This window comes from Serinus canaria, chromosome 7, assembly GCF_022539315.1.
Source record: "Serinus canaria isolate serCan28SL12 chromosome 7, serCan2020, whole genome shotgun sequence".
Taxonomy (NCBI): Eukaryota; Metazoa; Chordata; class Aves; order Passeriformes; family Fringillidae; genus Serinus; species Serinus canaria.
In genome coordinates this window covers 22400893-22424753 of record NC_066321.1, presented here as the reverse complement: position 1 = coordinate 22424753, position 23861 = coordinate 22400893, and the positions used below count along the sequence as shown (strand labels likewise).

The window sequence follows — 23861 nt, the reverse complement described above, 5'->3', positions numbered from 1 at the left end:
TTTTTTATAGAACCACCTGTTTTTAGCAAGGTGCCAAGCCCTGTGGACACTCTTAAAGGCTCAGATGTTATCCTTCAGTGTGAGATAGCGGGGACCCCACCCTTTGAGGTGGCTTGGTTCAAGGACCGGAGGCAGGTCAGGAGCAGCAAGAAGTTCAAGGTGACAGCAAAGCACTCCATTGCCAGTCTTCATATTCTCAATTTGGAATCTCAAGATACTGGAGAATACCAATGCAAAGCTATGAATGAGGTGGGAAGTGACACTTGCACCTGCCCAGTGAAATTCAAAGGTTTGTATGCCAGAGGATCGGCATCTCTGCCCTCTTTTCTTGATCTCCTGGCTGTCACTCTTCCAAGCAAGCATGTATGATTAACTGTCCTCTGCCTCCTTGTTTTTGCTATCAGAACCTCCACGGTTTGCCAAGAAGCTGAGTGACACGGCAATCTTCATCGGGGAGCCAACAGCCCTGCAGGCAGTAGTGGAGGGATCCCCACCAATTTCTGTTGTCTGGCTCAAGGATAAGGGTGAAGTTATTAGGGAGAGTGAAAATGTTCAAATGTGGTTTATGGACAACATTGCAACTCTTGAGATTGCCAGTGCAGAGGGAACTGACGTTGGGAAGTACATCTGTCAGATCAAAAATGATGCTGGCATGCGGGAGTGCTCTGCCTTTTTACAGGTCCTAGGTGGGTATAGCCTACTCCACTATAGGTACTGTGTCTCACAGCTTGCACAGCTGGCTCTACCAGCCTTTGCCTTCTGCTTGCACCCTGTGCTCACGGGTTTGTGGGCAGATTTCCCTGTGACACACAGACCCCTCCCTTCCTATTTCAGAACCAGCAGTCATCTTAGAGAAGACGGAGCCGATCACAGTGATGGCTGGCAATCCTTTTACCTTGGAGTGCAAAGTAGGAGGAACACCTGAGCTCATCACCAAGTGGTACAAAGATGGCAGAGAGCTAAAGAGTGACCGCAAATACCAAATTTCCTTTTTCAACAATATATCCACTTTGAAAGTCTTTTCTGCAGACAGGGGAGACAGGGGTTTGTATACTTTTGAGGTGCACAATGAAGTGGGGGACAGCAGCTGCACTTCTTCAGTTGATGTTTCAGGTCAGCTCTATGTCTTTATTGTTCACTCTTGTCTTTAAAGAAAGCTTTTATTTTTTTCCCCTTTTCTTTCCCCTGAAAGCAACCTCAACACTTGTCTTCCTGTTCTTCTGCCCTGTCCTCCTTAGATCGCCTCGTTCCTCCTTCATTCTCAAGAAAACTAAAGGAGACAAATGGGGTGCTGGGATCCTCTGTGCTGCTGGAGTGCAAAGTGTCTGGCACAGCTCCCATATCTGTGTCTTGGTTTCAAGATGGGAATGAGATTGTTAGTGGAGAAAAATACGAAATCTCATTCTTGGATAATGTTTGTGCTTTGAAGTTGAATGCCCTGGATGTCACAGATACAGGGTCATATACATGTGTGGCAGCCAACGTGGCTGGATCTGATGAATGCAGTGCCTTCTTGACTGTACAAGGTCAGTGAAAGGACACTGCCACACCTTAAACAAAATTCTTCTTCCCTCTTCTCTTTCTTTTCTCTGGTTTCCTGTGGTTTTCTGTGGTTTCTTTTTCATGGTTTGTTTGGTTTGGGTTTTTTCCCCTATGGTATCTTTTATTTTTTCTTTTTGACTCAAACCTACTCATTTTCCTCCCCACAGAGACCCTCCTATTAACATCTTTCTCCCTCTTTCACTTCTTTGCATGATCCTTAGAACCACCTTCTTTTGTGAAGACCCCTGATCCCCAGGAAGTTTTGCCTGGATCAAATGTGACATTCACCAGCTACATCAAGGGCAGTACTCCCTTCAAAGTGACCTGGTTCCGAGGAATCAGGGAGCTGGTGCCAGACAGCAACTGCTCCATCTCCCTCCATGAGTCTGTGGCACAGCTGCAGCTGTACAACGTGGAGCCAGGCCACAGTGGGGACTATGCCTGTGTGGTCACAAATGATGCTGGCAGTGCCTCATGTACGACACAGCTCTTTGTGAAAGGTGTGTTTGGGTGTGTGCATAAATGCACAGTTATCTTCATTCACTCCCTGCCTGCAGCTCTTCCACATCTGTCCCTCTTACTATTGATTCATGCCTCCCCACAGAGCCTGCAGTCTTTGTGAAGAAATTGAGTGATTTCAGTGTGGAGCAGGGGAAGTCCATTGTGCTGGAAAGCAGCTACATTGGCACCCCTCCCATCTCTGTCACCTGGAAAAGAAATGGGATGCCCATTGCTCAGTCTCAACGTTGCACTGTTACAACTACTGAAAAATCTGGCATTCTTGAAATCTTCAACAGCACAAAGAATGATGAAGGCGAATATACCTGTGAGGTGGCAAATGAGGCGGGTGGGGATGTTTGCCACAGCCTTGTCTCCATCTTAGGTATTCATCACCCCTGATCCCCCTAACACGCCCCAGTGATGCTCTGCCTCTGCTCACCACGTTCTCTCCTTCCCTAGAACCACCTTATTTTGTCACACACCTGGACCGTGTGGAGGTGAAGGTTGGCGAGCCCTTGACCTTAAAATGCCAGATCGGTGGTTCACCAGAAATCAAGGTGTCCTGGTACAAAGACGACACCAAGCTCAGATCAACACAGGCTTACAAAATGCACTTCAAGAACAATGTGGCAACACTGGCATTCTCTGCTGTAGAGGACAGCAACATCGGGGAATATATCTGCAAAGCAGAAAATAGCATCGGCTTTGCCACCTCCACAGCTTTGCTCGTTGTTAAAGGTGATGGGCCAAGAGCCACTCTTTTGTGGGGTACTTTGTAGGAACTCTTTGTTGTCTGCAGAAAGGGGGGTTTATTCATTGCAATGAGAATTAATTCTAGGTTGGCTGCTTACTGATAGTAGTGATTATGATTGTTTTGCAGAACGTCAGCTTCCCCCCACCTTCACCAGAAAACTTAAAGATATTCAGGAGGTGGTTGGCGCCCCGGTGACATTTGACTGCCGCATAACTGGCTCAGAGCCTATCCAGGTGTCTTGGTACAAGGATGGGGCGCTCTTAAGTGACACTGATAACATGCAATCAGCCTTCTTAAATAATGTTGCGACTTTACAGATCTTAGAAACTAGTATGGATTACTGTGGCAAATACACTTGCTCAGCCCAAAATGCTCTGGGGACTGCCTCTTCCAGTGCCAAACTTCTCCTTACAGGTTTGTAGATGACACTTTAATGAAAATCTTTTGTATGTCTTTGCTCTTTTACTCCTCCACCCTTTTCCCCCGCTCTACCCATTGTATCGTGGACAGGGACAATGGGTATGGCATGGTGAGGCAGGCTTGGTGGTGAGCTCTGCCATGCTTTCCTCTTTGCAGAACACCTACGACCTCCCTTCTTTGATGTCAAGCCAGTATCTATCGATGTGGCGCTAGGGGAAAGTGCAACCTTTAAGTGCCACTTGACTGGTTCTGCTCCCATGAGGATTACTTGGACCAGAGACAACAGAGAGATTCGTCCAGGTGGCAACTACAAAATGACACTGGTGGAAAACACAGCCAGCTTGACAGTCCTAAAAGTTGGTAAAGGAGATGCTGGGCTCTACACATGTACTGCCAGCAACAGCGTTGGAAAGGACGCGTGCGCAGCTCAGCTGGCTGTACAAGGTGGGCTCTGGTGTTTAGGAGGTTTTCTTTGCAAGGCAGGCACCTGGAAAACACATCCTCTCCTGAATGCAGACGTCTGTGCGACTCACAAATTCTGCAAGAGGTTACTCTGAGACGTCTTATTTCACTGAAATGTTATTGTAATACTTGTAATATTTAATACTTACTGATATTTCTTCTGCTGTGGTATAGTACCTGATTTTTCTTATCAAAGGGATTCTTCCACTGAAATATTAACTCTTATTACTTTGTTGTGCCTTTATGAATGGTTCTGTTAGACAGCAAAATCTGTCTTTCTAAAGTCTTTCTCCAGCAATGACAGTCACTGGGTTGCCCAGGGGAGTGAAAGGAAACTGAGAGAAATTCAGGTCATTTATGAGGCTTAGAAGTATTTTTACTGCACATGCAGCTCCTGCAAATAGCTTTGCTCTTTCACAGACTGTAAACATTGAGAATTGCTGTTCTAAACAGCAAAACTGGGGGATCTGAGAGCAGATTTGGTGAAAAATATCCATCCCACCCAACACTTCACCTCTCCTTATTGTGTGTGGATCTAAAAGTAAAATCTAAATTTATGAGTGCCTCAGACTGTTTTGGTGCAAGTGACATGTATGTTAGTGTAATTTCCTCAATGTGGGTGGAAACATATTTATAGATGTTCAGGTTATTTCAATTTTACTGATTTTATAAGAGAAGAAACTAACATAGACTGCTTAGATTATGCCTGAGTTAAAAGGTCCCTGTTGCTTTCTTTCCTCTTTTTTTCTTTTTCTCTTTCCTCTGTATGAATTTAGAGACCAAAAGGAGGGGGGGGAAATATTTCAAGGTTAAATCCTTTTACTCTCTATGACAAATAACATAGGAAACTGAGCTACTAGTAGCAAGATTGTCTATTCATTATTTGTCAAATATTTTATATATCAAGTTTTTTCCAGCCATAAGCATTTTTCTTGTGTAAGACTGAATTACCTGGATTCAGTAATAAGTAGGGCTGCTGTATTATGTAGCTTGACTTCCAAAATGCACTGAAAAATTGTAGCAAGAAATCAAACCTCTTTAAAAGATCTGAAGCTTCTTTCCACCAAAATAATTCTGCTTATTATTAATTATATCATTGTTAATAGCTTTATTTGAAAACCATTACCATTTGTAAAATGATCCCAGCTGACCTTATTTATTTTTTTACTCTTAAAATCTTTATTCATAAAGTCCTGAAGAGTGTTTTCAGTATTATTATTTTATTTTTTGATCCTGAATTTACTGACATGTTTTAGTATCAGTAAAATCAGTTTCCCCAAGGCTGTAAAATTAGTTATGTTGATTGATTTCAACCAATTTCTCTAGAACTTGAAAGGTCAATCTCTTTGGGTGCATTGATTTGCATGCATTTAATTTGAGCATATGCTGTCTCACTTCTATGACACGCAGCCTTTTGTTTGCAGAATTAAGATCATTCTTTGAATTGACCTTGAAAACCTCACAGCTTTCTATTTACTTTCTCACGTTAATGAGAAAGTCATTTAATGCTCCCAATCTGTAGTTTCAATAATTGCTTTGTGTCCTATAACTGCTTTACATTATAAATATGCACCTTACTAATGTGTACACTTTCATTTTTGGAAAGGAGTGGAATCAGAGTGTGACCACTCAGCAACTGTTAGTATGCAGATAGGTAATCAACTCTCTCTCAAAGTGAAATCCAATAGCAAATTGCTAAGGCTGCAAGAGTCCTGATGTTAACAAATCATCATTTTTATTTTTAGAAACTCAGGAAGTTTTGTTTCTAGCAACACAGGATGTTCTGCAACTGTCCCACAGGTTGAAATAATCCAAAATTAATTAGATATTCTTCCTACACTTTACAGTCACACAAAGAGGCGCTTCATCCTGTTTTGCAGAGAGATCTGTTTGTGGTGCCCACATTACCACCTCTTGGTCTTACTAGTTATAGCTTTGATCTATGAGCATTCAGTCTTGTGATTCCAATCATCCTGATTCTACTTTTGATGAAAAGTATCAAGCTTCCACTCCTTTCCCCTCCTTACGGAACAAAATTGAACCACCTGTTTTACTTTTTAATCACAGACATTTAACACCAATTCTATAAAACCAGCCATCTCATAATTCTCCTCAGCATGATTATTTCTAAGCTCTTTTGTTTGCTACCTAAGCTCCTTAACTTTGATTCCTTACGTGCAACTTTACGTTGGGTGTTGCATTAAATGTGTGAGGGGTCATAATGCAGATACATTCATTGACTACATTAATTATTAATCACAAGATATAAAGCAATAGCTATAATAGTCAACATAAATGCTTTCAGTAACATTTTTTTTGGCTGAACAGTTGAATTCTTGCATTTGTATCAGGCATTTTGATTACACATATATGCATATCAACTAATCTGTAATAAATACATACAAGGAGAGGTAAAGTGGGTCAGTAAACGAAGGAGAAACTCACTGAAATGCATAGAGAAAACTTGTTTTCTTTTTAATCTGGATTTTGGACCAACTTGAAATCATCTAAAAAAATTTCATACCAATTGCAAGATCAGAATTTTTGCTTAAGTCCATAAACTTTGCAGTTTAAGTTACACATCTCCCTGCTTATTCAAACAATTAGTGCAGTTTAAAGCATCATCTCTCCTTTTTGGCTTTCCAGAACCACCAAGGTTTATTAAGAAACTAGACTCCTCAAAACTTGTGAAACAGCACGATTCCACAACGTATGAATGCAAAATAGGTGGATCTCCAGAAATCAAAGTCACCTGGTACAAAGGTGAAACTGAAATCCATCCCAGTGAAAAATACAGAATGTCCTTTGTGGATTCAGTGGCAGTCATTGAAATGCACAACCTCAGTGTTGAAGACAGTGGTGACTACACTTGTGAAGCTCAGAATCCAGCGGGTAGTGCAAGCACCAGTACTACACTGAGAGTAAAAGGTCAGAATCTCAGCTCTTTCCTTCCCTTTCTAACATTAAGGGTCCTCCTTTAGCAAAAGCTCTTAAATCCCACTTTCTTTTGTCGGAGAGGCCAAAACCTGCCCAAGTAAATGGCAAATCTCTTGTTTGTTTTTGATCTCTGTGGCAGCTCTTTCTTATCTATTGTCTTTGCTATTTAGCATCAGAAATGTTACTTCAATCTTCTGCCTTCTTTGATCTCTTCTGCTTAAATAACACAAATGATAACTCTTTTTTCTTTTTTCCAGCACCCCCTATTTTTACCAAGAAGCCCCATCCAGTTGAGACCTTGAAAGGGTCTGATATTCATCTGGAGTGTGAGCTTCAGGGCACTCCTCCATTCCAGATCTCATGGTATAAAGACAAACGAGAAATTCGGAGCAGCAAGAAGTACAAGGTCATGTCTGAGAACTACATAGCTAGTCTTCACATTCTCAGTGTGGATACTGCAGATGTTGGTGAATATCACTGTAAGGCTGTAAATGATGTGGGAAGTGACTCTTGTATTGGCTCTGTAACGCTCAGAGGTTTGTACAAAGATTGGCATCTTCTTGACATTTCTTTGTTCCTGAAATTCTTCTCCTGCTTTTCCGCTCCTGGCAGGGCTCTTTACTGTTAAATGTCTTCTCTTAAATAGCACCACCAACCTTTGTGAAGAAGCTGAGTGATCTCACTGTCGTAGTCGGGGAGTCGATTGAACTGCAGGCTACAGTACAAGGATCGCAGCCCATTTCTGTTCTGTGGTTAAAAGACAAAGGGGAAATCATCAGAGAAAGTGATAATCTCTGGATCTCCTACTCAGAAAACATTGCAACTATGCAGATTGGAAATGCAGAACCAACCAATGCTGGCAAATACATTTGTCAGATAAAAAATGATGCTGGAGTTCAGGAATGCTTTGCCATGCTGAAAGTGCTAGGTTGGTAGCGTGAGATAAAAAACACAATGTGTTTTAAGATGCTTTGAAATTTAAATTTGAACAATAATAATAGCTATTTCATTGTTCTAAATTTTTTTGTGACTTGCATTTCATTGCAGAGCCTGCAGTCATTGTAGAGAAGCCAGGCCCAGTCAAAGTTACAGCTGGAGACTCTTGTACTCTGGAATGCACAGTAGATGGCACACCAGAGCTTACTGCTAGGTGGTTTAAGGATGGTAATGAACTGTCCACTGACCATAAATATAAAATCAGTTTCTTCAACAAAGTATCTGGGCTTAAGATCCTCAATGCAACACTAGAAGACAGCGGAGAATATACTTTTGAGGTGAAAAACAGTGTTGGTAAAAGCAGCTGCACAGCCTCAGTGCACGTTTCAGGTTAGTTGACTACTCTTTCTGAGTCACCTCTGATCCTTTAGTTCCTTTGCAAAGCCTTCAGATAGCAAAGTGGTTATTGCAATGGCAGCCTAAGAGAGTTGTATAATCTTAGGAGTACTTGGCATGCCACTTTGACAGGTGTCAAGGATAGATGCAAAAGAGGGGCAAAATCTGAGGAATTATTAAAAGGACTTGATTTCTTCAGCTTTAATCTACCTGTTGTCTTGGACAGCTGGTGTTATATTGCTGCTTATGAAAAAGAATAGAAAAAACAAAAGGTGTTCCTCAAAGATGATGGATGAAAGTTCCAGCATATCCTTAACCCCTGACTATTTTTCAAATACTTAGCTGTTTCAGAGTATGTTGCCAGAGCAGATACAGCAAAAGGTCACTAATATTATTATGCACAGAGAACTTCCTGCATTTAAGAATGCTCTATGATAATTTCTATATTTTTTTTATTTTGAAACAAATGCAGATCGTATTATACCTCCTTCTTTCACAAGAAAATTGAAAGAAACTTATGGTCAGCTGGGTTCTTCTGCTGTACTGGAGTGCAAAGTTTATGGGTCACCTCCCATTCTGGTTTCCTGGTTTCATGATGGACAAGAGATTACCAGTGGAGAGAAGTATCAGGCTACTCTTACAGACAATACCTGCTCTCTAAAAGTGAATGGACTTCAGGAGTCTGATATGGGAACTTATATGTGCACAGCTACTAATGTAGCTGGGTCTGATGAATGCAGCGCATTTTTGAGTGTTGTAGGTCAGTATCAATAAGAATCCAGAATCAGAGGGTCCAAATTTGTTTTCAGGAAGATTTATTTTTTTCTTTTTTGAATATTTCTGATCACTGTGATCTTCAAAAGAAGTTCAAATGTACTTATTTTCTGTCTGGTTTTTTTGTGTGCTTAGAACCACCATCTTTTGTGAAGAAACCTGAACCACTGGATGTTCTATCTGGGGCAAACATAACCTTTACTAGTATCATAAAAGGTTCCCCTCCACTGGAAGTTAAATGGTTCAGAGGCAGTGTTGAGCTAGTACCAGGACCCAGATGCAATATCACCTTGCAAGATTCAGTTGCAGAACTGGAGCTGTTTGATGTACATCCACTTGAGAGTGGAGACTACACCTGCCAGGTCTCTAATGAGGCAGGGAAAGTTTCTTGCACAGCACATCTTTTTGTCAAAGGTTTGTCCAGACTACTGCTTCTTATTCTTCTCAAAGATGATCTCTTGGCTTTATTTAATTTGCTTTCTTCCTGTTGTTCATTATAGAACCAGCCAAATTTGTGAAGAAGGTGAATGATTTAAGTGTAGAGAAAGGGAAAAATTTAATCTTGGAATGCACATATATGGGTACTCCACCGATTTCAGTGACATGGAAGAAAAATGGAGTGAAAATAGTGCACTCTGAAAAGTGTAGCATCACCACTACAGACACATCTGCCATACTGGAAATCCCTAGCAGCAAACTAGAAGATCAGGGGCAATATTCTTGTCATATTGAAAATGATTCCGGGAAGGATACTTGTCACGGCACAATCACAATACTAGGTGCGTCAAGCCAGCAGCACTTCAACAAGTGTTGTTTGAACTACTAATGGTCATCATGCAATATCTTTTTATGCTAATGTTGTGCCTTTGTCCTTCAGAACCACCTTACTTCATTACACCCTTGGAGCCAGTGCAGGTGACTGTTGGGGATTCTGCATCCTTACAGTGCCAGGTCGCTGGAACACCAGAAATGATTGTGTCCTGGTACAAAGGCGATACAAAGCTGAGAGGAACTGCTACTGTGAAAATGCACTTTAGGAACCAAATTGCTACTCTGGTTTTCAGCCAGGTAGACAGTAGTGACAGTGGGGAGTACATCTGCAAAGTAGAAAACTCTGTTGGGGAGGCTTCTTCATCATCTTTGCTTACAGTTCAAGGTGAATATGTCAATTTTAAATATAGGGAAAGGGCCTATTTTTCTTAAGTATGCTTTGCTATTCCGAAAAACAATTGCCTCTTCGTCGTAAAACACTTTACTGTTTCTTGGTGTGCAAGGTACCTGTGGTACTTTCTTCTACTAACAAAAGCCTACCAGTAAAGCTGATAGAAATACAGCACTTACTGACCACAACTCTTCTGCGGCGTTACAAGCCTCTGTATCTTCCATCCCTGCTCAGGATATTGCTTTGATTGTTTCCAGTATTAACAGTCCTGAGGCTTGTTGGGTCTCAGATAAAAAAAAAAAATAGACCTCTCTTCCTGCAACCATATGCCCAGGGCTCTTTACAACAAATTCAAAATAAATGATATGCTAAACAATGTTTTTAATTGAAAGTTGTGAGCAAAAATCTACCATACTCTACGGCATATTAGTCAGTGATTATTGCTGAGGTGCGTGTCTTCTGGAAGGCTTCACTGTACAATACTTGTTCTCTTGCAGAGCGTAAACTTCCTCCTTCTTTTACACGAAAATTAAGAGACATTCATGAAACTGTTGGCTTACCAGTGGTGTTTGATTGTGGCATTGCTGGCTCAGAACCCATCGAAGTATCTTGGTTTAAAGACGGCGCGCGTGTAAAAGAGGACTACAATGTTCACACGTCCTTTGTAGATAATGTAGCAACTCTCCAGATTCTGAAGACAGATAGGAGCCTTGTTGGGCAATACACCTGCACAGCTGTCAATGCTATTGGGACTGCTTCTTCTAGTGGCAGGCTTGTCCTTACAGGTTGGTGGGCTGTGAAATATTTAATGAAAATGTCTTAAAACAGAGTTTTGCTTTATGTATGGATTTAATATTGTACAAGTGATTCTTATTTCACGCAGGTTTAAAGTAAATTGAGATTTTTAAGTGATGTTTTTTCATTTCTTTCACTCTTCAGAAGGGAAGACTCCTCCATTCTTTGACATCCCACTTACACCTGTGGATGGCATTATTGGAGAAAGTGCTGATTTTGAGTGTCATGTTTCTGGAACACAGCCTATTAGAGTCACTTGGGCAAAAGATGACCAAGAAATTAGAACAGGAAAGAACTATCAGATCAGTTATGTAGACAACACAGCCCATCTGACCATCTTGAGAGTTGACAGGGGAGATTCTGGAAGATATACATGCTATGCTAGCAATGAAGTTGGAAAGGACTCTTGCACAGCTCAACTGGCCGTTAAAGGTACTGAATAGATAATAAATTGTGATTACATTTTTCTTCCTTCAGTTATAAAGGAAGTTGGACTATTATTGCAAGATAACTTTGAGAACACTTTTGGGATGTAGCCTGAGAGTACCTATGTGGAGATACCTATGAATCTTTCATGGGAATTAGGAAGGGTCACTAACAGCAACAGGAGGGGAAATAAAACATTTTCTTTGGCCTTCTTTCTCAATAGGCTCTGGCCTATCTCGTTCTAAAGAACATGACAAAACTCTTGGGGTTATTTAAATGGTGTATGATTTAAATCAATGTAAGAGAATTCTTCTTCAAACAGGAAAACACAGTGACAATGACTTAAGAGCAAGATTCCTGCTGTTTATCTTAGCATAATTTCACTTTAAAAATATATCCAGTTTAAATGAGACTAAATATCAATTCCCCAGTGATCAAATTTTTCTTGAAGCATTGTTTTTAGGATTTTTCATCTCAAGATAGATTGATGGAATTTATGTTCTTTTTACAGAACGAAAAACTCCTCCTACTTTTACTAAGAAACTGTCTGAAGCTGTAGAAGAAACAGAAGGGAATGAACTTAAACTTGAGGGTCGTGTTTCTGGCTCTCAGCCTTTGACTGTTGCTTGGTATAAAAATAATCAGGAAGTCCATTCAAGTGCTCACTGTGAATTATCTTTCAAAAACAATGCCTTGCTTTTGCATATAAAGACTGTAGAGCAATCAGATGCTGGTTTATACACCTGTAAAGTGTCCAATGAAGCAGGAAGTGTGTTGAGTACATCTTCTGTTGTTATCAGAGGTTGGTTGAAGTCTTGTTTTTCTTTGCTTCCTGCTTAAAAACAATTTCTTTGTTTTATTTAGCTGCAAGTATATAGCATCTTTCTTATGAGCTGACTTTTCTTACCTTAACAGCAGTGATTTGTCCAGAGATTCACATAAACCACAAAGTCAACAAATTATTTTATTTTTGTGATTTTTTTTTTCAAGGAGAAATTTCTTTTCATTATTTGCTATGATTGATTTTAAGTGAACATTGAAAACCTTGTGAGTCTTCTGTTGAATTTTTAATCATTCTCTTTCAGTGAAGTAACAGGGGGTTGTGCAATGAAATCTAAGCTTAGGCAGTGTGGACACTGCATTGTGGTATCATGACACTTTGTCAGAATAGTCTTGCAGGAAATTGCAGGTTTATTTCTTTAAAGATTTTTATAAAGTTTTGCAACCTAATAGTGCTTTTTTTCTCACACTATTTTTTGCTTGTAAAGTTTCTTGCTGAGAGGGTAAAGATATTTCTTGCATGATTATATAGCAAATAGACTGTCATGCTCTCTTGATATTTATTCCATTTTATAACATTATGATTGACATTCTCAGACTTCTGTTTACCATCCTCCATTCCTTGCCATTGCCTCCTTAGTAATCACACGTATCTCTCTCTTATACACTTGGTCATACTTTCCTGAGTATTCACTCAAGCCTTTTCATATTCCAGAACCTAAAAAGCCTCCAGTTTTTGACCAGCCTCTTCAGCCAGCAGCAGCAGAGGAAGGTGATACCCTACAGCTTAGCTGTCATGTCCAGGGGTCACAGCCAATCCGGATCCAGTGGCTGAAGGCAGGAAGAGAAATAAGAGCTTCAGACAGATGCAACTTCAGCTTTGCTAATGGAGTAGCTCTTCTAGAACTGGCTGCAGTTACCAAATCAGATTCAGGCGAATATGTATGCAAAGCTTCAAATGCAGCTGGCACTGATACTTGCAAATCCAAAGTGACAGTCAAAGGTACAGTAATGTGGAGAAAATAAGGCATATGACAAAAATATCAACCAAAGCGCTATCCCACCTCTTTTTCCTGTGGAACAAAAAAGTTAATAATCTAATAACAAACAATTATTTACTTTTATTTTTTGTAAAAATCATAGAATCTGGTAAAACAGAGTATTTAACAGTAATTTATATATCATTAGTGACATAAATGCTGAAAGAGCAGTGTCAAATCAATAGTACATTCCTACCAAAGAGATTAAGAATTTCTTTTCCATCTAAACATGAAATTTAAGAAAAATGCAAGCTAAATGGGTAAAATTGCTTGGACATGCATGTTTTATGGAAAGCATGTCAAAAGTGGTGTTTATTAAATGGAAATATAGAAGGAATTTGAGAATGTGGCCTTAGAGGCTTATTGTTTAAAGACTATTACAGCTCAAAGACATTTTGATTTTAGCTGAAAGTAAATATTGTCTAAACATGGGTCCTGCTGTGTAGTTCTTGCTCACCACTGCATAAAGGACACAAGAGCCCAGCAGTATGCACAAGTATTCTCTTTTGCTACATGGTTAGCCACTAGGCTAAGGACTGAGTCAAAGAAAACCAGGAGAATTTAACAGATCCCTGGTAAAGAACTACAAGTAACTCTTAGGGCATAATATCCAGAAATAGAATGAAAAGAGAAGACCTCACCAAAAAAACTTACCCGTTTTAGAAAATGAGGCTTTCTATTTGCATTTCTGTCAATGGATTTGCATCCATGGAGAGTATGAACGGCCTGACTGAACAGCACAGTATGGTCCATTGTGGACAGTTTCATCTGGAAAGTAAACTGAAAGTTGCTTAAAACAATATGAAAATATTTTGCATTTTTACCTCTTACATGGTATTTTGTTCCATCTCAGGAATTGATTTATTTTTTTTACAATTCCTTCAGAAACATCATCACCTGTGAACATAAACTGTTACATGAAGCCATCTCTCATAACTCTCTGACTCTGTTTTTTTAGAAAAACCGGCAGCTGCTCCAGCAGCTAAGAAAGCAGAAGTGGAAGGCAAACTTTATTTTGTGTCAGAGCCTCAGAGTATCAAAGTCATGGAAAGTAAGAACTCTTTTCAAAACAGTACAATGTCTTCTATTTGCCCACACCTTTTGTTTGAGATTATTTCCCCCTGTCATAAACAACTGGAAAGACTTAGCTCCCTCATTTGCATCTTTCTGCAGAGACCGTTGCAACATTTATTGCAAAAGTTGGAGGAGATCCAATTCCAAATGTTAAGTGGATGAAGGGAAAATGGAGGCAACTCAACCAGGGAGGCCGCATTATAATCCAGCAGAGAGGAGATGAAGCTAAACTAGAAATAAAGGACACAATAAAAACTGATTCTGGCATGTACAAATGTGTTGCTTTTAACCAACATGGTGAAATTGAGAGGAGTGTAAACCTGCAAGTTGAAGAAAGAAAGAAAGAAGTTGTTGAAGGGGATCTCAGGGCAAAACTAAAAAGGTATATTAAAAGTTTTTATGGATTAATTTGCTATCAACAAAGAAGAAATTTTTTTTATTATGCATCTCAGAACAAGATATAGTTTTTAAAAATAAGTTAAATAGGAATAACTGTACTAAAAATAAAAGCACCTGACTAGACTAAGCTAAAGGATTCTACTGCACAGAACAGCTCTGAGGTGATTCAATATTTCATTAAACAGCTTTCTGGGAATGAAATGCTGCATAGTTAACATCTATTATTGATTCGAATAGCACTCCAACAAAAAGAAAAGAAGAGGAAGAGCAACCTATTGATATCTTGGAACTTCTCAAAAATGTAGATCCCAAAGAATACGAGAAATATGCTCGCATGTATGGAATTACAGATTTCCGTGGCCTCCTGCAAGCCTTTGAGTTACTAAAGCAAACCCAAGCAGAAGAAAGCCACAGATTGGTAAGATACAGTGTGACTGCAGCTTTGGTTCTCTTAGGACTAATATGTTCCCCTTGAACAGATGTGGTGTCCACACTCTGAAACTCTGAAGTTATGATGTGCAGAGAAATTTCTCGTTCCTCTTTAGATCTTTTACTGGCAGTTCTCAATTTCTTGCATGCTCAAATCCAAGAAGAAAATAGGGGCCTTCTGGCTAAGTAGGTTCTGTCTTCATAACTTGATTGCAATTGTTAGAATTGGAAGATTTCCTGGTTACAGTACAGTTACATAAAATTTGATATAGGAATGAATTCTGTGTTGGATAAGCATGACAGCTTGACATTTAGTAACCTTTAATCTTTGAGTATATTCTGCATTTTTATAGGAAATTGAGCTCACAGAGAGAGCTCAAAGGGAAGATCAGGAGTTTGATGAACTTGTAGCTTTTATTCAGCAACGACTCACACAAACAGAGGTAAAACATTTTTGGACTGATTTTTGAAATATTCAAGCCTTTTACCAGGGAACCTGAAATTAACTTAAACTAATATTTTTCAGCCTATTACTCTGATCAGAGACATTGAAAATCAGACGGTTTTAGCAGATGAGGATGCTATCTTTGAATGTGAGATTAAGATTAACTATCCAGAAATTAAACTGTCATGGTACAAGGGAACACAGAAACTGGACTCCAATGACAAATATGAAATTAGAATTGAAGGTGATCGCCACATACTGAGAATTAGAAACTGCCAGCCTGAAGATCAAGGAAATTTCAGAATAGTGTGTGGGCCACATATTGCCAGTGCCAAGCTAACTGTGATTGGTAAGTCTACTTCTGAAGTATATATTTGAATTAGTTTACACTCTATTTATTCCACTCACTGATCTCTGTTAAAATGTGTGTTTTAACATGCTAATAGAGCCTGCAGTTGAGCGGCATCTTCATGACACTACTTTCAAGGAAGGAAAAACATGCACACTGACTTGTCAGTTCTCTATCCCAAATGCCAAGTCTCAGTGGTATAGAAATGGGAGACCCATTAAGATAGGAGGGAGATATTCAACACAAGTCTCTGACAAAGTGCACAAACTCATCATCAAGGACGTCAGAACAGAAGACGAAGGACAGTATACCTGCAAGCTTGACAGTCTAGAAACAACGGCAGATCTGGCCATTGAAGGTTTGTAAAGACACAGCATCTCTTTCTTACAGTAGTGACAGTTTCTGGAGGTTTCATTCGCAGAACAAATGAGAATAAAAAGAATTTCTGAAAGACAGATTCCAAAACTTGGAAAAAGACTAAATAAGAAGTTTTACTGTCCTTTCTCTTTGAACAGCATGTGACATACTTGTGTAATTCAATTAAGCGTGTTCTTCGTTAAACCATGATTAATAATGTCCTGTAGCCCACAACCAACCTGAGTTGTACTGGCTTCTATTTTCTTTGGGACTCTTACAGTTTCCTTGTACTTTTTCTTAATTATTCTCTATCTTTAGTTTCCTTAATGGCTTCTCTTACAAAACGTATCTGCACAGCCATCTTTTTATCGCTGAACTCTTACACCTTCTAGTCTTCATTCTTATCTTTGTAGAAGAGGAATCCTTTTTTCTTACTCCACTTTTTTAAGATCTATTGCTATTATCTCATTAAAATTTAGCTATTTTGATGACAACAAAGAGAAGGATTCAGGTACACTAAATGCAGTGTTGGTGCATCACAATTGATGTATTTTTTTCTTTCTAAAAACAGCGGAACCAATTCAGTTCACCAAGAGCATACAGAACATCGTTGTGAGTGAACACCAGTCTGCAACCTTCGAGTGTGAGGTGTCTTTTGATGATGCAGTTGTGACGTGGTATAAAGGCCCCACTGAACTGAGAGAGAGTCCCAAGTACAGCTTCAGAAGTGAAGGTCGTTGTCATTATATGACTATTCACAATGTTAATGCAGAAGATGAAGGTAAAAATGCATGAAACAGTTGTGCTGGTGCAATTTTTTTTTTTTGTCTGGTTTAAATTATAAAAGAATATAAATATGAACATTCTTGGCTGCTGCAGGTGTTTATTCTGTAATTGCTCGTCTTGAACCAAGAGGAGAAGCAAGAAGCACTGCAGAGCTCTATCTTGTAACCAAAGGTTAGCAAATTTTCTAAACAAATTTGTGATCATAACCATGTACAAATTTGTTTTTTTGAAATCTGATTCTGGAAAACTCAATAGTCCTAAAAGAAATCTTATATTCCTTTGCAGAAATCAAACTGGAGTTGAAGCCACCAGGTAAAGTCCTCAAGGAAGACCGGTACAAGATCTTGTCAATACTCTGTCATAAAATTAAAGTATTGCTCTGCTTTTTTATTATTTTCAAATCTTTTTTCTTGGTTTAAGTATAACCTACATAGTAAAAAGTATTTCTCATCCACAGACATGTAGAACTATTATTCTCATGAGCAGTATATTGAGAACTATTAATCTCATGAGCAGATTATAGGTTTGTCTCAGTATGAATACTGAGATAAACCTATAATCAGTGACATTCACAGGGATCCTATTTTGTACAACATAGAATGCCCCATTCTCTAAAACACACAAGTAATTTTTTTTAACTGCTAAGGAACAATGAAGATGTACCAATTAATAGATAGGATCTATTCTGTGCAACTGAAAAAAAAACCCCAAGGAGACAAAAAAGGTTAAAATCACCTCCTTAAGATATGCAGTGATCTTCCTTTTTGAATGTTCTTAAGAGCCTGCTCCAAATGTTGCAAGAATTGTTTAAAAATAAAACATAACATTGTATGGGCTGGTTGAACCGAAAGGTCAATACAATTAGTTATCTTTTGATTGCCTAGCTTATGATTGAGGAGCAAGCTACAATCCTTGTATGTTACAAAAAGAAATATTAAAACATCATCAACTACTATCCTTGAGGAGATCACATTGAATTTTTAATTGGAATTATTTATTAAGTCAATTAAACATTTTGATTTTCTAGATGTTCCTGATGCCAAGGTTGCGGTTCCACCTCAAAAACCAGCTGAAGGTAGGGTAACAAAACATACTTGTTCTGTATCTGCACAGAGAAAAAACTTAGCTCAGCAATAAGATCTAGTTAATTGTCCCTGTGAGCAAGACTTGACTTGGATTGGCTTCTTTGCTGTGTGGAAGGCAAAAACTCTACACAGGTAGTGGTAGGAGTTAATTTAATTCTCTTAGAAAGAGATTTTTCAAGAATTTCTCTTTAAAAGAGAATTTTAATTCTATTTAGAACAGAATATTTTCCATCATGTTTTCCTATCAGTCTGTTGTTCATCTTCCTTTTATTTCCATCCTCCTCTCTGATAATTTTTTTAAATTTTCATCTCTTATTTTTGCCACAAAAAGTATCTTTTAAACAAGCTGTCTGAATTACTGCCTTTCAAAAAATACTCTTTAAAGCCATACATTGGATTTCATGTGTATGGCAAACAGTCTCCCCCCCAGGCTCTGGTTTTGGACTACAGGCTACAAACAATATTTATATTTCTGTTACATTCAGTAGCTTACTATAAATGTCAGCAGTTTGAACTTCTTGGGTTTTTTCCCTGGATAATTTGGTAAATACTTGCAATGGCAGCAGGAAGGGAAAGATTTGATATTTAGATTAATTACAATCAGCAAAGATAGGCGAGTGATGGCAGCAATAAAAATAAAGCTGGGGATATTCAGGGTTCAAAAAAAGTACACTCGGGATTCCCACTCAAATTATATTTATTCAGCTGCCATAAACTCTCAGAATAAGCACCACCATGTTTGCTTTTATTATGCAGCTGCAATAAAATAATATAATCCATTTTACCAAACCAGGATTTTTTTTTCATTTGCAAGGAAATATCAAACTTATTTTTTGTTCTAAATATTTCATTTTTCCTACAAGCTGCCCCTATTCCCATTCTTCTGCCTCTTGTTCCACCTCCAGAGGAGAAAAAGCCAGGTAAAAGTCCTTACAGTATTTGAATACTTTCTTCATGTTTCAATACGACAGTTGATTTTTGGATTTTTGTTTGTTTGGCTTTTTAAGGGTTCTTAGGGTTTTTAATTCAAATTCTTTAATCTATTCTTTTTGAGCAGAGAAAAAGGTTCCATTGAAGAAAGTCCCCCAAAAGGTGGTTAAAAAAGCTCCTGAAGAAGTCCTGCCACCTAAAAGTAATTTTTTTCCTTTGTTTGTAAACTTTTTTAAAGAGTAAAATTATCTTGTGGAAACAAGGTGTTTTGTTCTGAAATAAATCTATCACAATTGTTTGATTTCTGGCTTTATGTTAAAAACACACATTTAAAATCGAAGCTGATTGTCACTGCCTAAAAAATCTTTAAACTATCTTTAAACCATCTGTGAGGGTGAAATACTTTCACTAAAAATGAACATCCAATATGCCTTACAAATTCTACACTATGATACCAATAATCTATTTATTTATTTTAAGTTCCTGAGGTACTGCCAGAGAAGCCCAAAGAGGTCAAAATAACATCCATGGCAAGGAGAGAAGAGATACATGAGGAAAAGAAAATACAGGAAACGCCCAAAGAAATTTATGAAGAATGGGAAGAAGATTATGGTGAAGACCATGACTATTATGTCAAGGAGGAGGGCTATGATGAAGGGGAAGAGGAATGGGAAGAAGCTTACGAGAAAAAAGAAGTGACTTATGAAGAAAAAAGAATAATTCATGAAGAAGGTATTTGAATTATCACGTCATTTTATTTCTTCTCTTTTCTCGTATTTATTATTAAGGCCCCAGAATTTTGAACCAGGCAACATTTTGTTTTGTTTTGTTTTTGCTAAAATATCTTGAACCGTAATATGCTAACAAATTTTAGTGGCACTTGATGATAACACAAGATATCACAAGGTATGGATGAAGATAGGAATGGATACATCAGAAATTCAATGCCAATTAACTTTGCAGATCTTTGGAATCTAACATGAGTTAGTAGATAGTAGTAAGGATATGTCTCATTTTTAGTTTCTTGGCTATTTCTTCTGTCATTTTCCTGTGCTTGATTTACTTAAATGTTTCAAACATTTATTGATTGATGGTAATGGCTGTATTTTGTAGTTTCTTGCATGATAGAACTGTCTTGGGGATTAGTAACATGTGTGCCTCTAGGAACAAAATTTGGCTCTGATGAAAAAAATGAAACTTGAAAATAAGCAAAACATTTTACTTCAACAGTTGGATCTCCAAAACTCTCTGTGTGTTTTTAAAATTCATAAAGTATAATGGCATAACTAATACCTTTCTGTCTACAGAACCTTTAGATAACATATTTTTTGTCATTAAGTGATGTTATTTTTTTTTAAGTGACCGAAGTTGCCAAGAAACCCGTGCCTGAGAGAAAACCACCAGCCATAATAGCTGAAAAGAAGGAAAAGAAGGAAGTAACTGTCCAAAAAGGTATGACTTTCCCACAAAACTAACAGGAACAGATCAAGATATGCAGTTTAGGATCTCTCATGCATCCCCTTCAAGCTGAATTGTGCTGGTTACTCACATTTCCTTGAAAAAATGAAAATTCTCTGTGTTGGACAGTGAGATGCACAAGGGTCATGGCAACTCTCTTCTCCCACCTCGTATTTCTGAGCTCTCTGCTCAAAGGTGGTTGGATCAAAACAAGAATTGATGGTAAAATCAAACTGAGCTTCAGTTATCCTTCCTTCTCCCTGTACATTAGCCTTGGGAAAAGGTGTAACTTTTAAGAAATTAAATGCTGCCTCCCTGGGAAGCTTTTTCCACTTAGATCACTGCATCTCTCTCAGGGCAGAGCAAGCCTCACTGCCATCACCATTCACCACCATTAAACAATGCACTGAACAGAGCACAGGTTTATAGCATCCTGAACAGAAAAAAACCCAGCCAGTTCTATCTGGTTTGAACCAAGAACACAATTTGCAAGATTACTTGAACAATAAATCTATCTGAATTACTTGCAGTTGTCAAGAAACCTGTCGATGAAAAAGTGGAGGTAACCACTCAGAGGGTTGCAGAAGAAAAAGTCAAAAGGGCTGAGGGTAAATACTGTTTAGTTATCTTAATGTCATCTTGCTGTGAAAGTTGTGCCTTTTGTTACTTAGCTGATCTGCACGTGCTTTGTCTTTACTTAACATGGTCTGATCAATTTTTCAGTCTTTGAAACATCTAATAAAAGCTTCTGCTGAATTCTTTAAAAAGAAGATTAAAAGCTTTTTAGTGGAAAATACTAAATGCTAATATTACCCACCAATGCTTTAAGAAAGAAAGAGTGTATAAAATTGCACTGGGTGAAATAGTGTGTTTCATTCTAAGCTGAAGATGTGAAATCCCTGTCTTGCTCAGCTTTCCATTTTGATCCATCTATCAAGATGCTTTGGTTAGCTCTTTGGTTATAAAACAAATAAGCACCTTTATTCTCTTAGTAGCTACTTCCTTTTGTGCAGCATTTCCCATTCTGCAGCAGGATTCCCTCAGCTGCAATTCAATAAGTATCAAGAAATGACCTGTGTGCTAAATGCCCTGAGTGCCTTTAGAACATAGCAATAAAAAGGAACAAAAGCATTCCTTATGTTGCTTTATGGGATTCTAAGAAGCCTGACTTAGCTGATGAGTTAGATTGTTTGCTGTGTTTGTTGTATTTGCAACATCATTGACAGATTACTGTAGACTTATTTTGATCTCTTTGCTAAATGTTTGACTGAGTCACAAAATTCTAACACCAACAGTTACCAAGAAAGTTCTGCCACCAAAACCTACACCAGTGGTCGTTGAGGAAAAAGTTATGAAAAAGGAAGGTACAGATCAGCATCTTTGAATTGCAGTTTACACTTTTTTCAGCATCCAATGTGTTTCTGTGCTTCTTTGGAATATGAGGGCCTGTGTGTATGTGTCTGGATCCATAGGAGTAGTAGTCATGCTGTGACTGCTCTCAGTGTTTAATTAGTATGTCTACCATGCTTTTGTCTTTTATAAAGTCTGTTTTTAACATATTTGTGGATAGCCTTTTGGTTCTTGTTTAAAGAGCCTGCAGTCACACAGAAGTGTGACTTAGCTTTTGCTTCATCTATTCTGCTTGCTGGCCTATCCTTGCATAATAACTATAATTGTGTCCTCATGCCCAAAAGTATCTTTGAAGAACAGCCTTTAGAATTCTTCTGATATACTATTTCCAAAAGCCTGTGCATGCATTTTGTTCCAAATGTTTGGGTTAAAGGTGTCTGCGTCTTTAGTCTTTAACAAATACTAAATATTATACTTGTGTGCTTGTTCTTTGTTCAGTATTTTACAATATGAATACTGACTGTCTAAATATGTCTAAGACTTTAATGTGCAATACCAATAAAGACCTGATAAAAGCTCACATGCTGACTACCACTAATGTGGATCTAGAATATTAAATACTAAAACAAAATCCTATCTTTAAAGTACCAACAGTAGAAACATGGACTGTTTCAGAAGAAAAGATGTCAGTTTCTGTCCACAGAGAAGAAGAGTATTCATATGATGTTACAGGTATGTACAAAACCAAAAGTCTGTGTACCGAAATCAAAACAATCTATCAATCCTACTATACTTTCTTTTGCTCTATTTTTATGTATGGCAAATCACATATTTAGACATTTCTCTTTCAGTATGCCTTGCTTTTTTTGTCCATTGTGTCATGTAGCTTTAGTATTATTTAGCTTAATAGATGGAAATATTTCAACTATTTTATCTTACTATTGTTTAAATACTTTTCTTTGAAGAGCCAACAGAACATGAGAAAACAGTTGAAGAAAGATTCTTTGAAGCTGTTTACCCAATTGAAGGTAGTTTGATTATTGATGGGAGTCTAATAAATATTTGTCTACTTGTTTGTTTTAATTTGACTCAAAATTCAGCACATGCTGTTCATTTTCTGGATTAAATTTTTTGCATATTAACATATATATGTTTCAGTGATGATTGTGTCGTGTACACACATAATATCTTCTTGAAGTTTTTCAGATTTACTGTGGACATTGATATTTCCTATCTCAACATTTAATATCTTTAAAATTCCTATTGTAGCACGTAGAGAGGTTGAGGAGGAGGAAGAAGTTGTTTCTACAGAACTGGAGATCTCTCACGTTGAAGGTGAATGTCTTTGCATCAACATCTGCTCTGTTTTTCTGAACTTTCACACTATCTGTCTGTAACACTGTTTACCAAAGGATACCATTTCAGAACTGAGATCTTTCAATTTCTCTATGGCTCTGCTGTCAAAGCTTCAAGCCTTATTGCATTTTTATCTTATTCCTCTTCATGACTGCTTTAAATAATTCCTTTAATAGCTTTTTGTGAGATGGGTTTGTGGTATCTGTTTGATAAAACAGATTAGTTTTTGACATTTATTGTTTGCTTATACACTGTGTTAAGAGTAGCCGACTGTGGTTTACCAGTTATTTTAGCTGTCTCCTAAATGATCACCACCTATCTTTTAAAGTGCCTGAGATACCAAAGAGGCGTGTTCCAGAAGAAAGAAAGCCTGTTCCTGCGCCTAAAACAGAAGCTCCACCAGCTAAAGGTATTTCTACTGCTCTAGTAAAAAAGAAAGAAGCAAAGCCCAAACAAATTTTCTTTCTTTGTATTATTTTTCATGTTTTCTTGCATATATTTAGGAATTTACTCTCTATGTGTCTTTGTTTTTACACTATCTCCATATGAATTATTTGATTTTGCATTGTCTCCGTTGCACAATTTCAGTTTTTCAATTGTTCTATAACTTACAGCTTGAATTTGTCTCAGCTTAGGCCCTTCTCTTTCTTAACTATCTTGTGCTTATTATTTCTATTTAAGTTGTGTGGCTTTTTCAGGCAAGTGTAGAGTGTTTTTTACTTCGAGAGAGTAAAATGGAAGGTGCTAGTGCAGTGATTTTAACACAGGACTTTTAGACTGTGTCCTAATGTCTTTGCTGTACTGTCCACATTGGTACACAAAGGGCTGTACATTGTATTGTGTCAGTTGCAGTGCTCATCTCCTTGTCCAAGCACTGTCTTCATTCTATAAAACAATCTTGCATTACTCAAATCTGGA

At 38.0% G+C, this 23861-nt stretch overlaps 1 protein-coding gene across 1 annotated transcript in view; it reads left to right on the top strand.

Moving 5' to 3' along the window:
* Positions 1 to 23861, top strand: part of TTN (titin) — a 238989-nt gene that overhangs the window by 70970 nt on the left and 144158 nt on the right. Inside the window, exons 78-118 of the mRNA XM_050976633.1 lie at positions 11 to 289; positions 405 to 686; positions 835 to 1113; positions 1239 to 1526; positions 1764 to 2042; positions 2147 to 2425; positions 2503 to 2781; positions 2924 to 3211; positions 3374 to 3661; positions 6326 to 6607; positions 6874 to 7152; positions 7263 to 7544; positions 7664 to 7942; positions 8421 to 8708; positions 8858 to 9136; positions 9223 to 9501; positions 9600 to 9878; positions 10382 to 10669; positions 10824 to 11111; positions 11617 to 11907; positions 12601 to 12888; positions 13884 to 13976; positions 14099 to 14381; positions 14636 to 14816; positions 15181 to 15270; positions 15354 to 15621; positions 15719 to 15979; positions 16550 to 16759; positions 16858 to 16935; positions 17050 to 17076; positions 17792 to 17839; positions 18713 to 18769; positions 18907 to 18981; positions 19260 to 19511; positions 20139 to 20231; positions 20768 to 20845; positions 21533 to 21601; positions 22233 to 22319; positions 22553 to 22615; positions 22857 to 22922; positions 23272 to 23352. Coding sequence (XP_050832590.1) covers positions 11 to 289; positions 405 to 686; positions 835 to 1113; positions 1239 to 1526; positions 1764 to 2042; positions 2147 to 2425; positions 2503 to 2781; positions 2924 to 3211; positions 3374 to 3661; positions 6326 to 6607; positions 6874 to 7152; positions 7263 to 7544; positions 7664 to 7942; positions 8421 to 8708; positions 8858 to 9136; positions 9223 to 9501; positions 9600 to 9878; positions 10382 to 10669; positions 10824 to 11111; positions 11617 to 11907; positions 12601 to 12888; positions 13884 to 13976; positions 14099 to 14381; positions 14636 to 14816; positions 15181 to 15270; positions 15354 to 15621; positions 15719 to 15979; positions 16550 to 16759; positions 16858 to 16935; positions 17050 to 17076; positions 17792 to 17839; positions 18713 to 18769; positions 18907 to 18981; positions 19260 to 19511; positions 20139 to 20231; positions 20768 to 20845; positions 21533 to 21601; positions 22233 to 22319; positions 22553 to 22615; positions 22857 to 22922; positions 23272 to 23352 — 8403 coding nt within the window. The remainder of the gene's footprint in view (positions 1 to 10; positions 290 to 404; positions 687 to 834; positions 1114 to 1238; positions 1527 to 1763; positions 2043 to 2146; positions 2426 to 2502; positions 2782 to 2923; positions 3212 to 3373; positions 3662 to 6325; positions 6608 to 6873; positions 7153 to 7262; positions 7545 to 7663; positions 7943 to 8420; positions 8709 to 8857; positions 9137 to 9222; positions 9502 to 9599; positions 9879 to 10381; positions 10670 to 10823; positions 11112 to 11616; positions 11908 to 12600; positions 12889 to 13883; positions 13977 to 14098; positions 14382 to 14635; positions 14817 to 15180; positions 15271 to 15353; positions 15622 to 15718; positions 15980 to 16549; positions 16760 to 16857; positions 16936 to 17049; positions 17077 to 17791; positions 17840 to 18712; positions 18770 to 18906; positions 18982 to 19259; positions 19512 to 20138; positions 20232 to 20767; positions 20846 to 21532; positions 21602 to 22232; positions 22320 to 22552; positions 22616 to 22856; positions 22923 to 23271; positions 23353 to 23861) is intronic.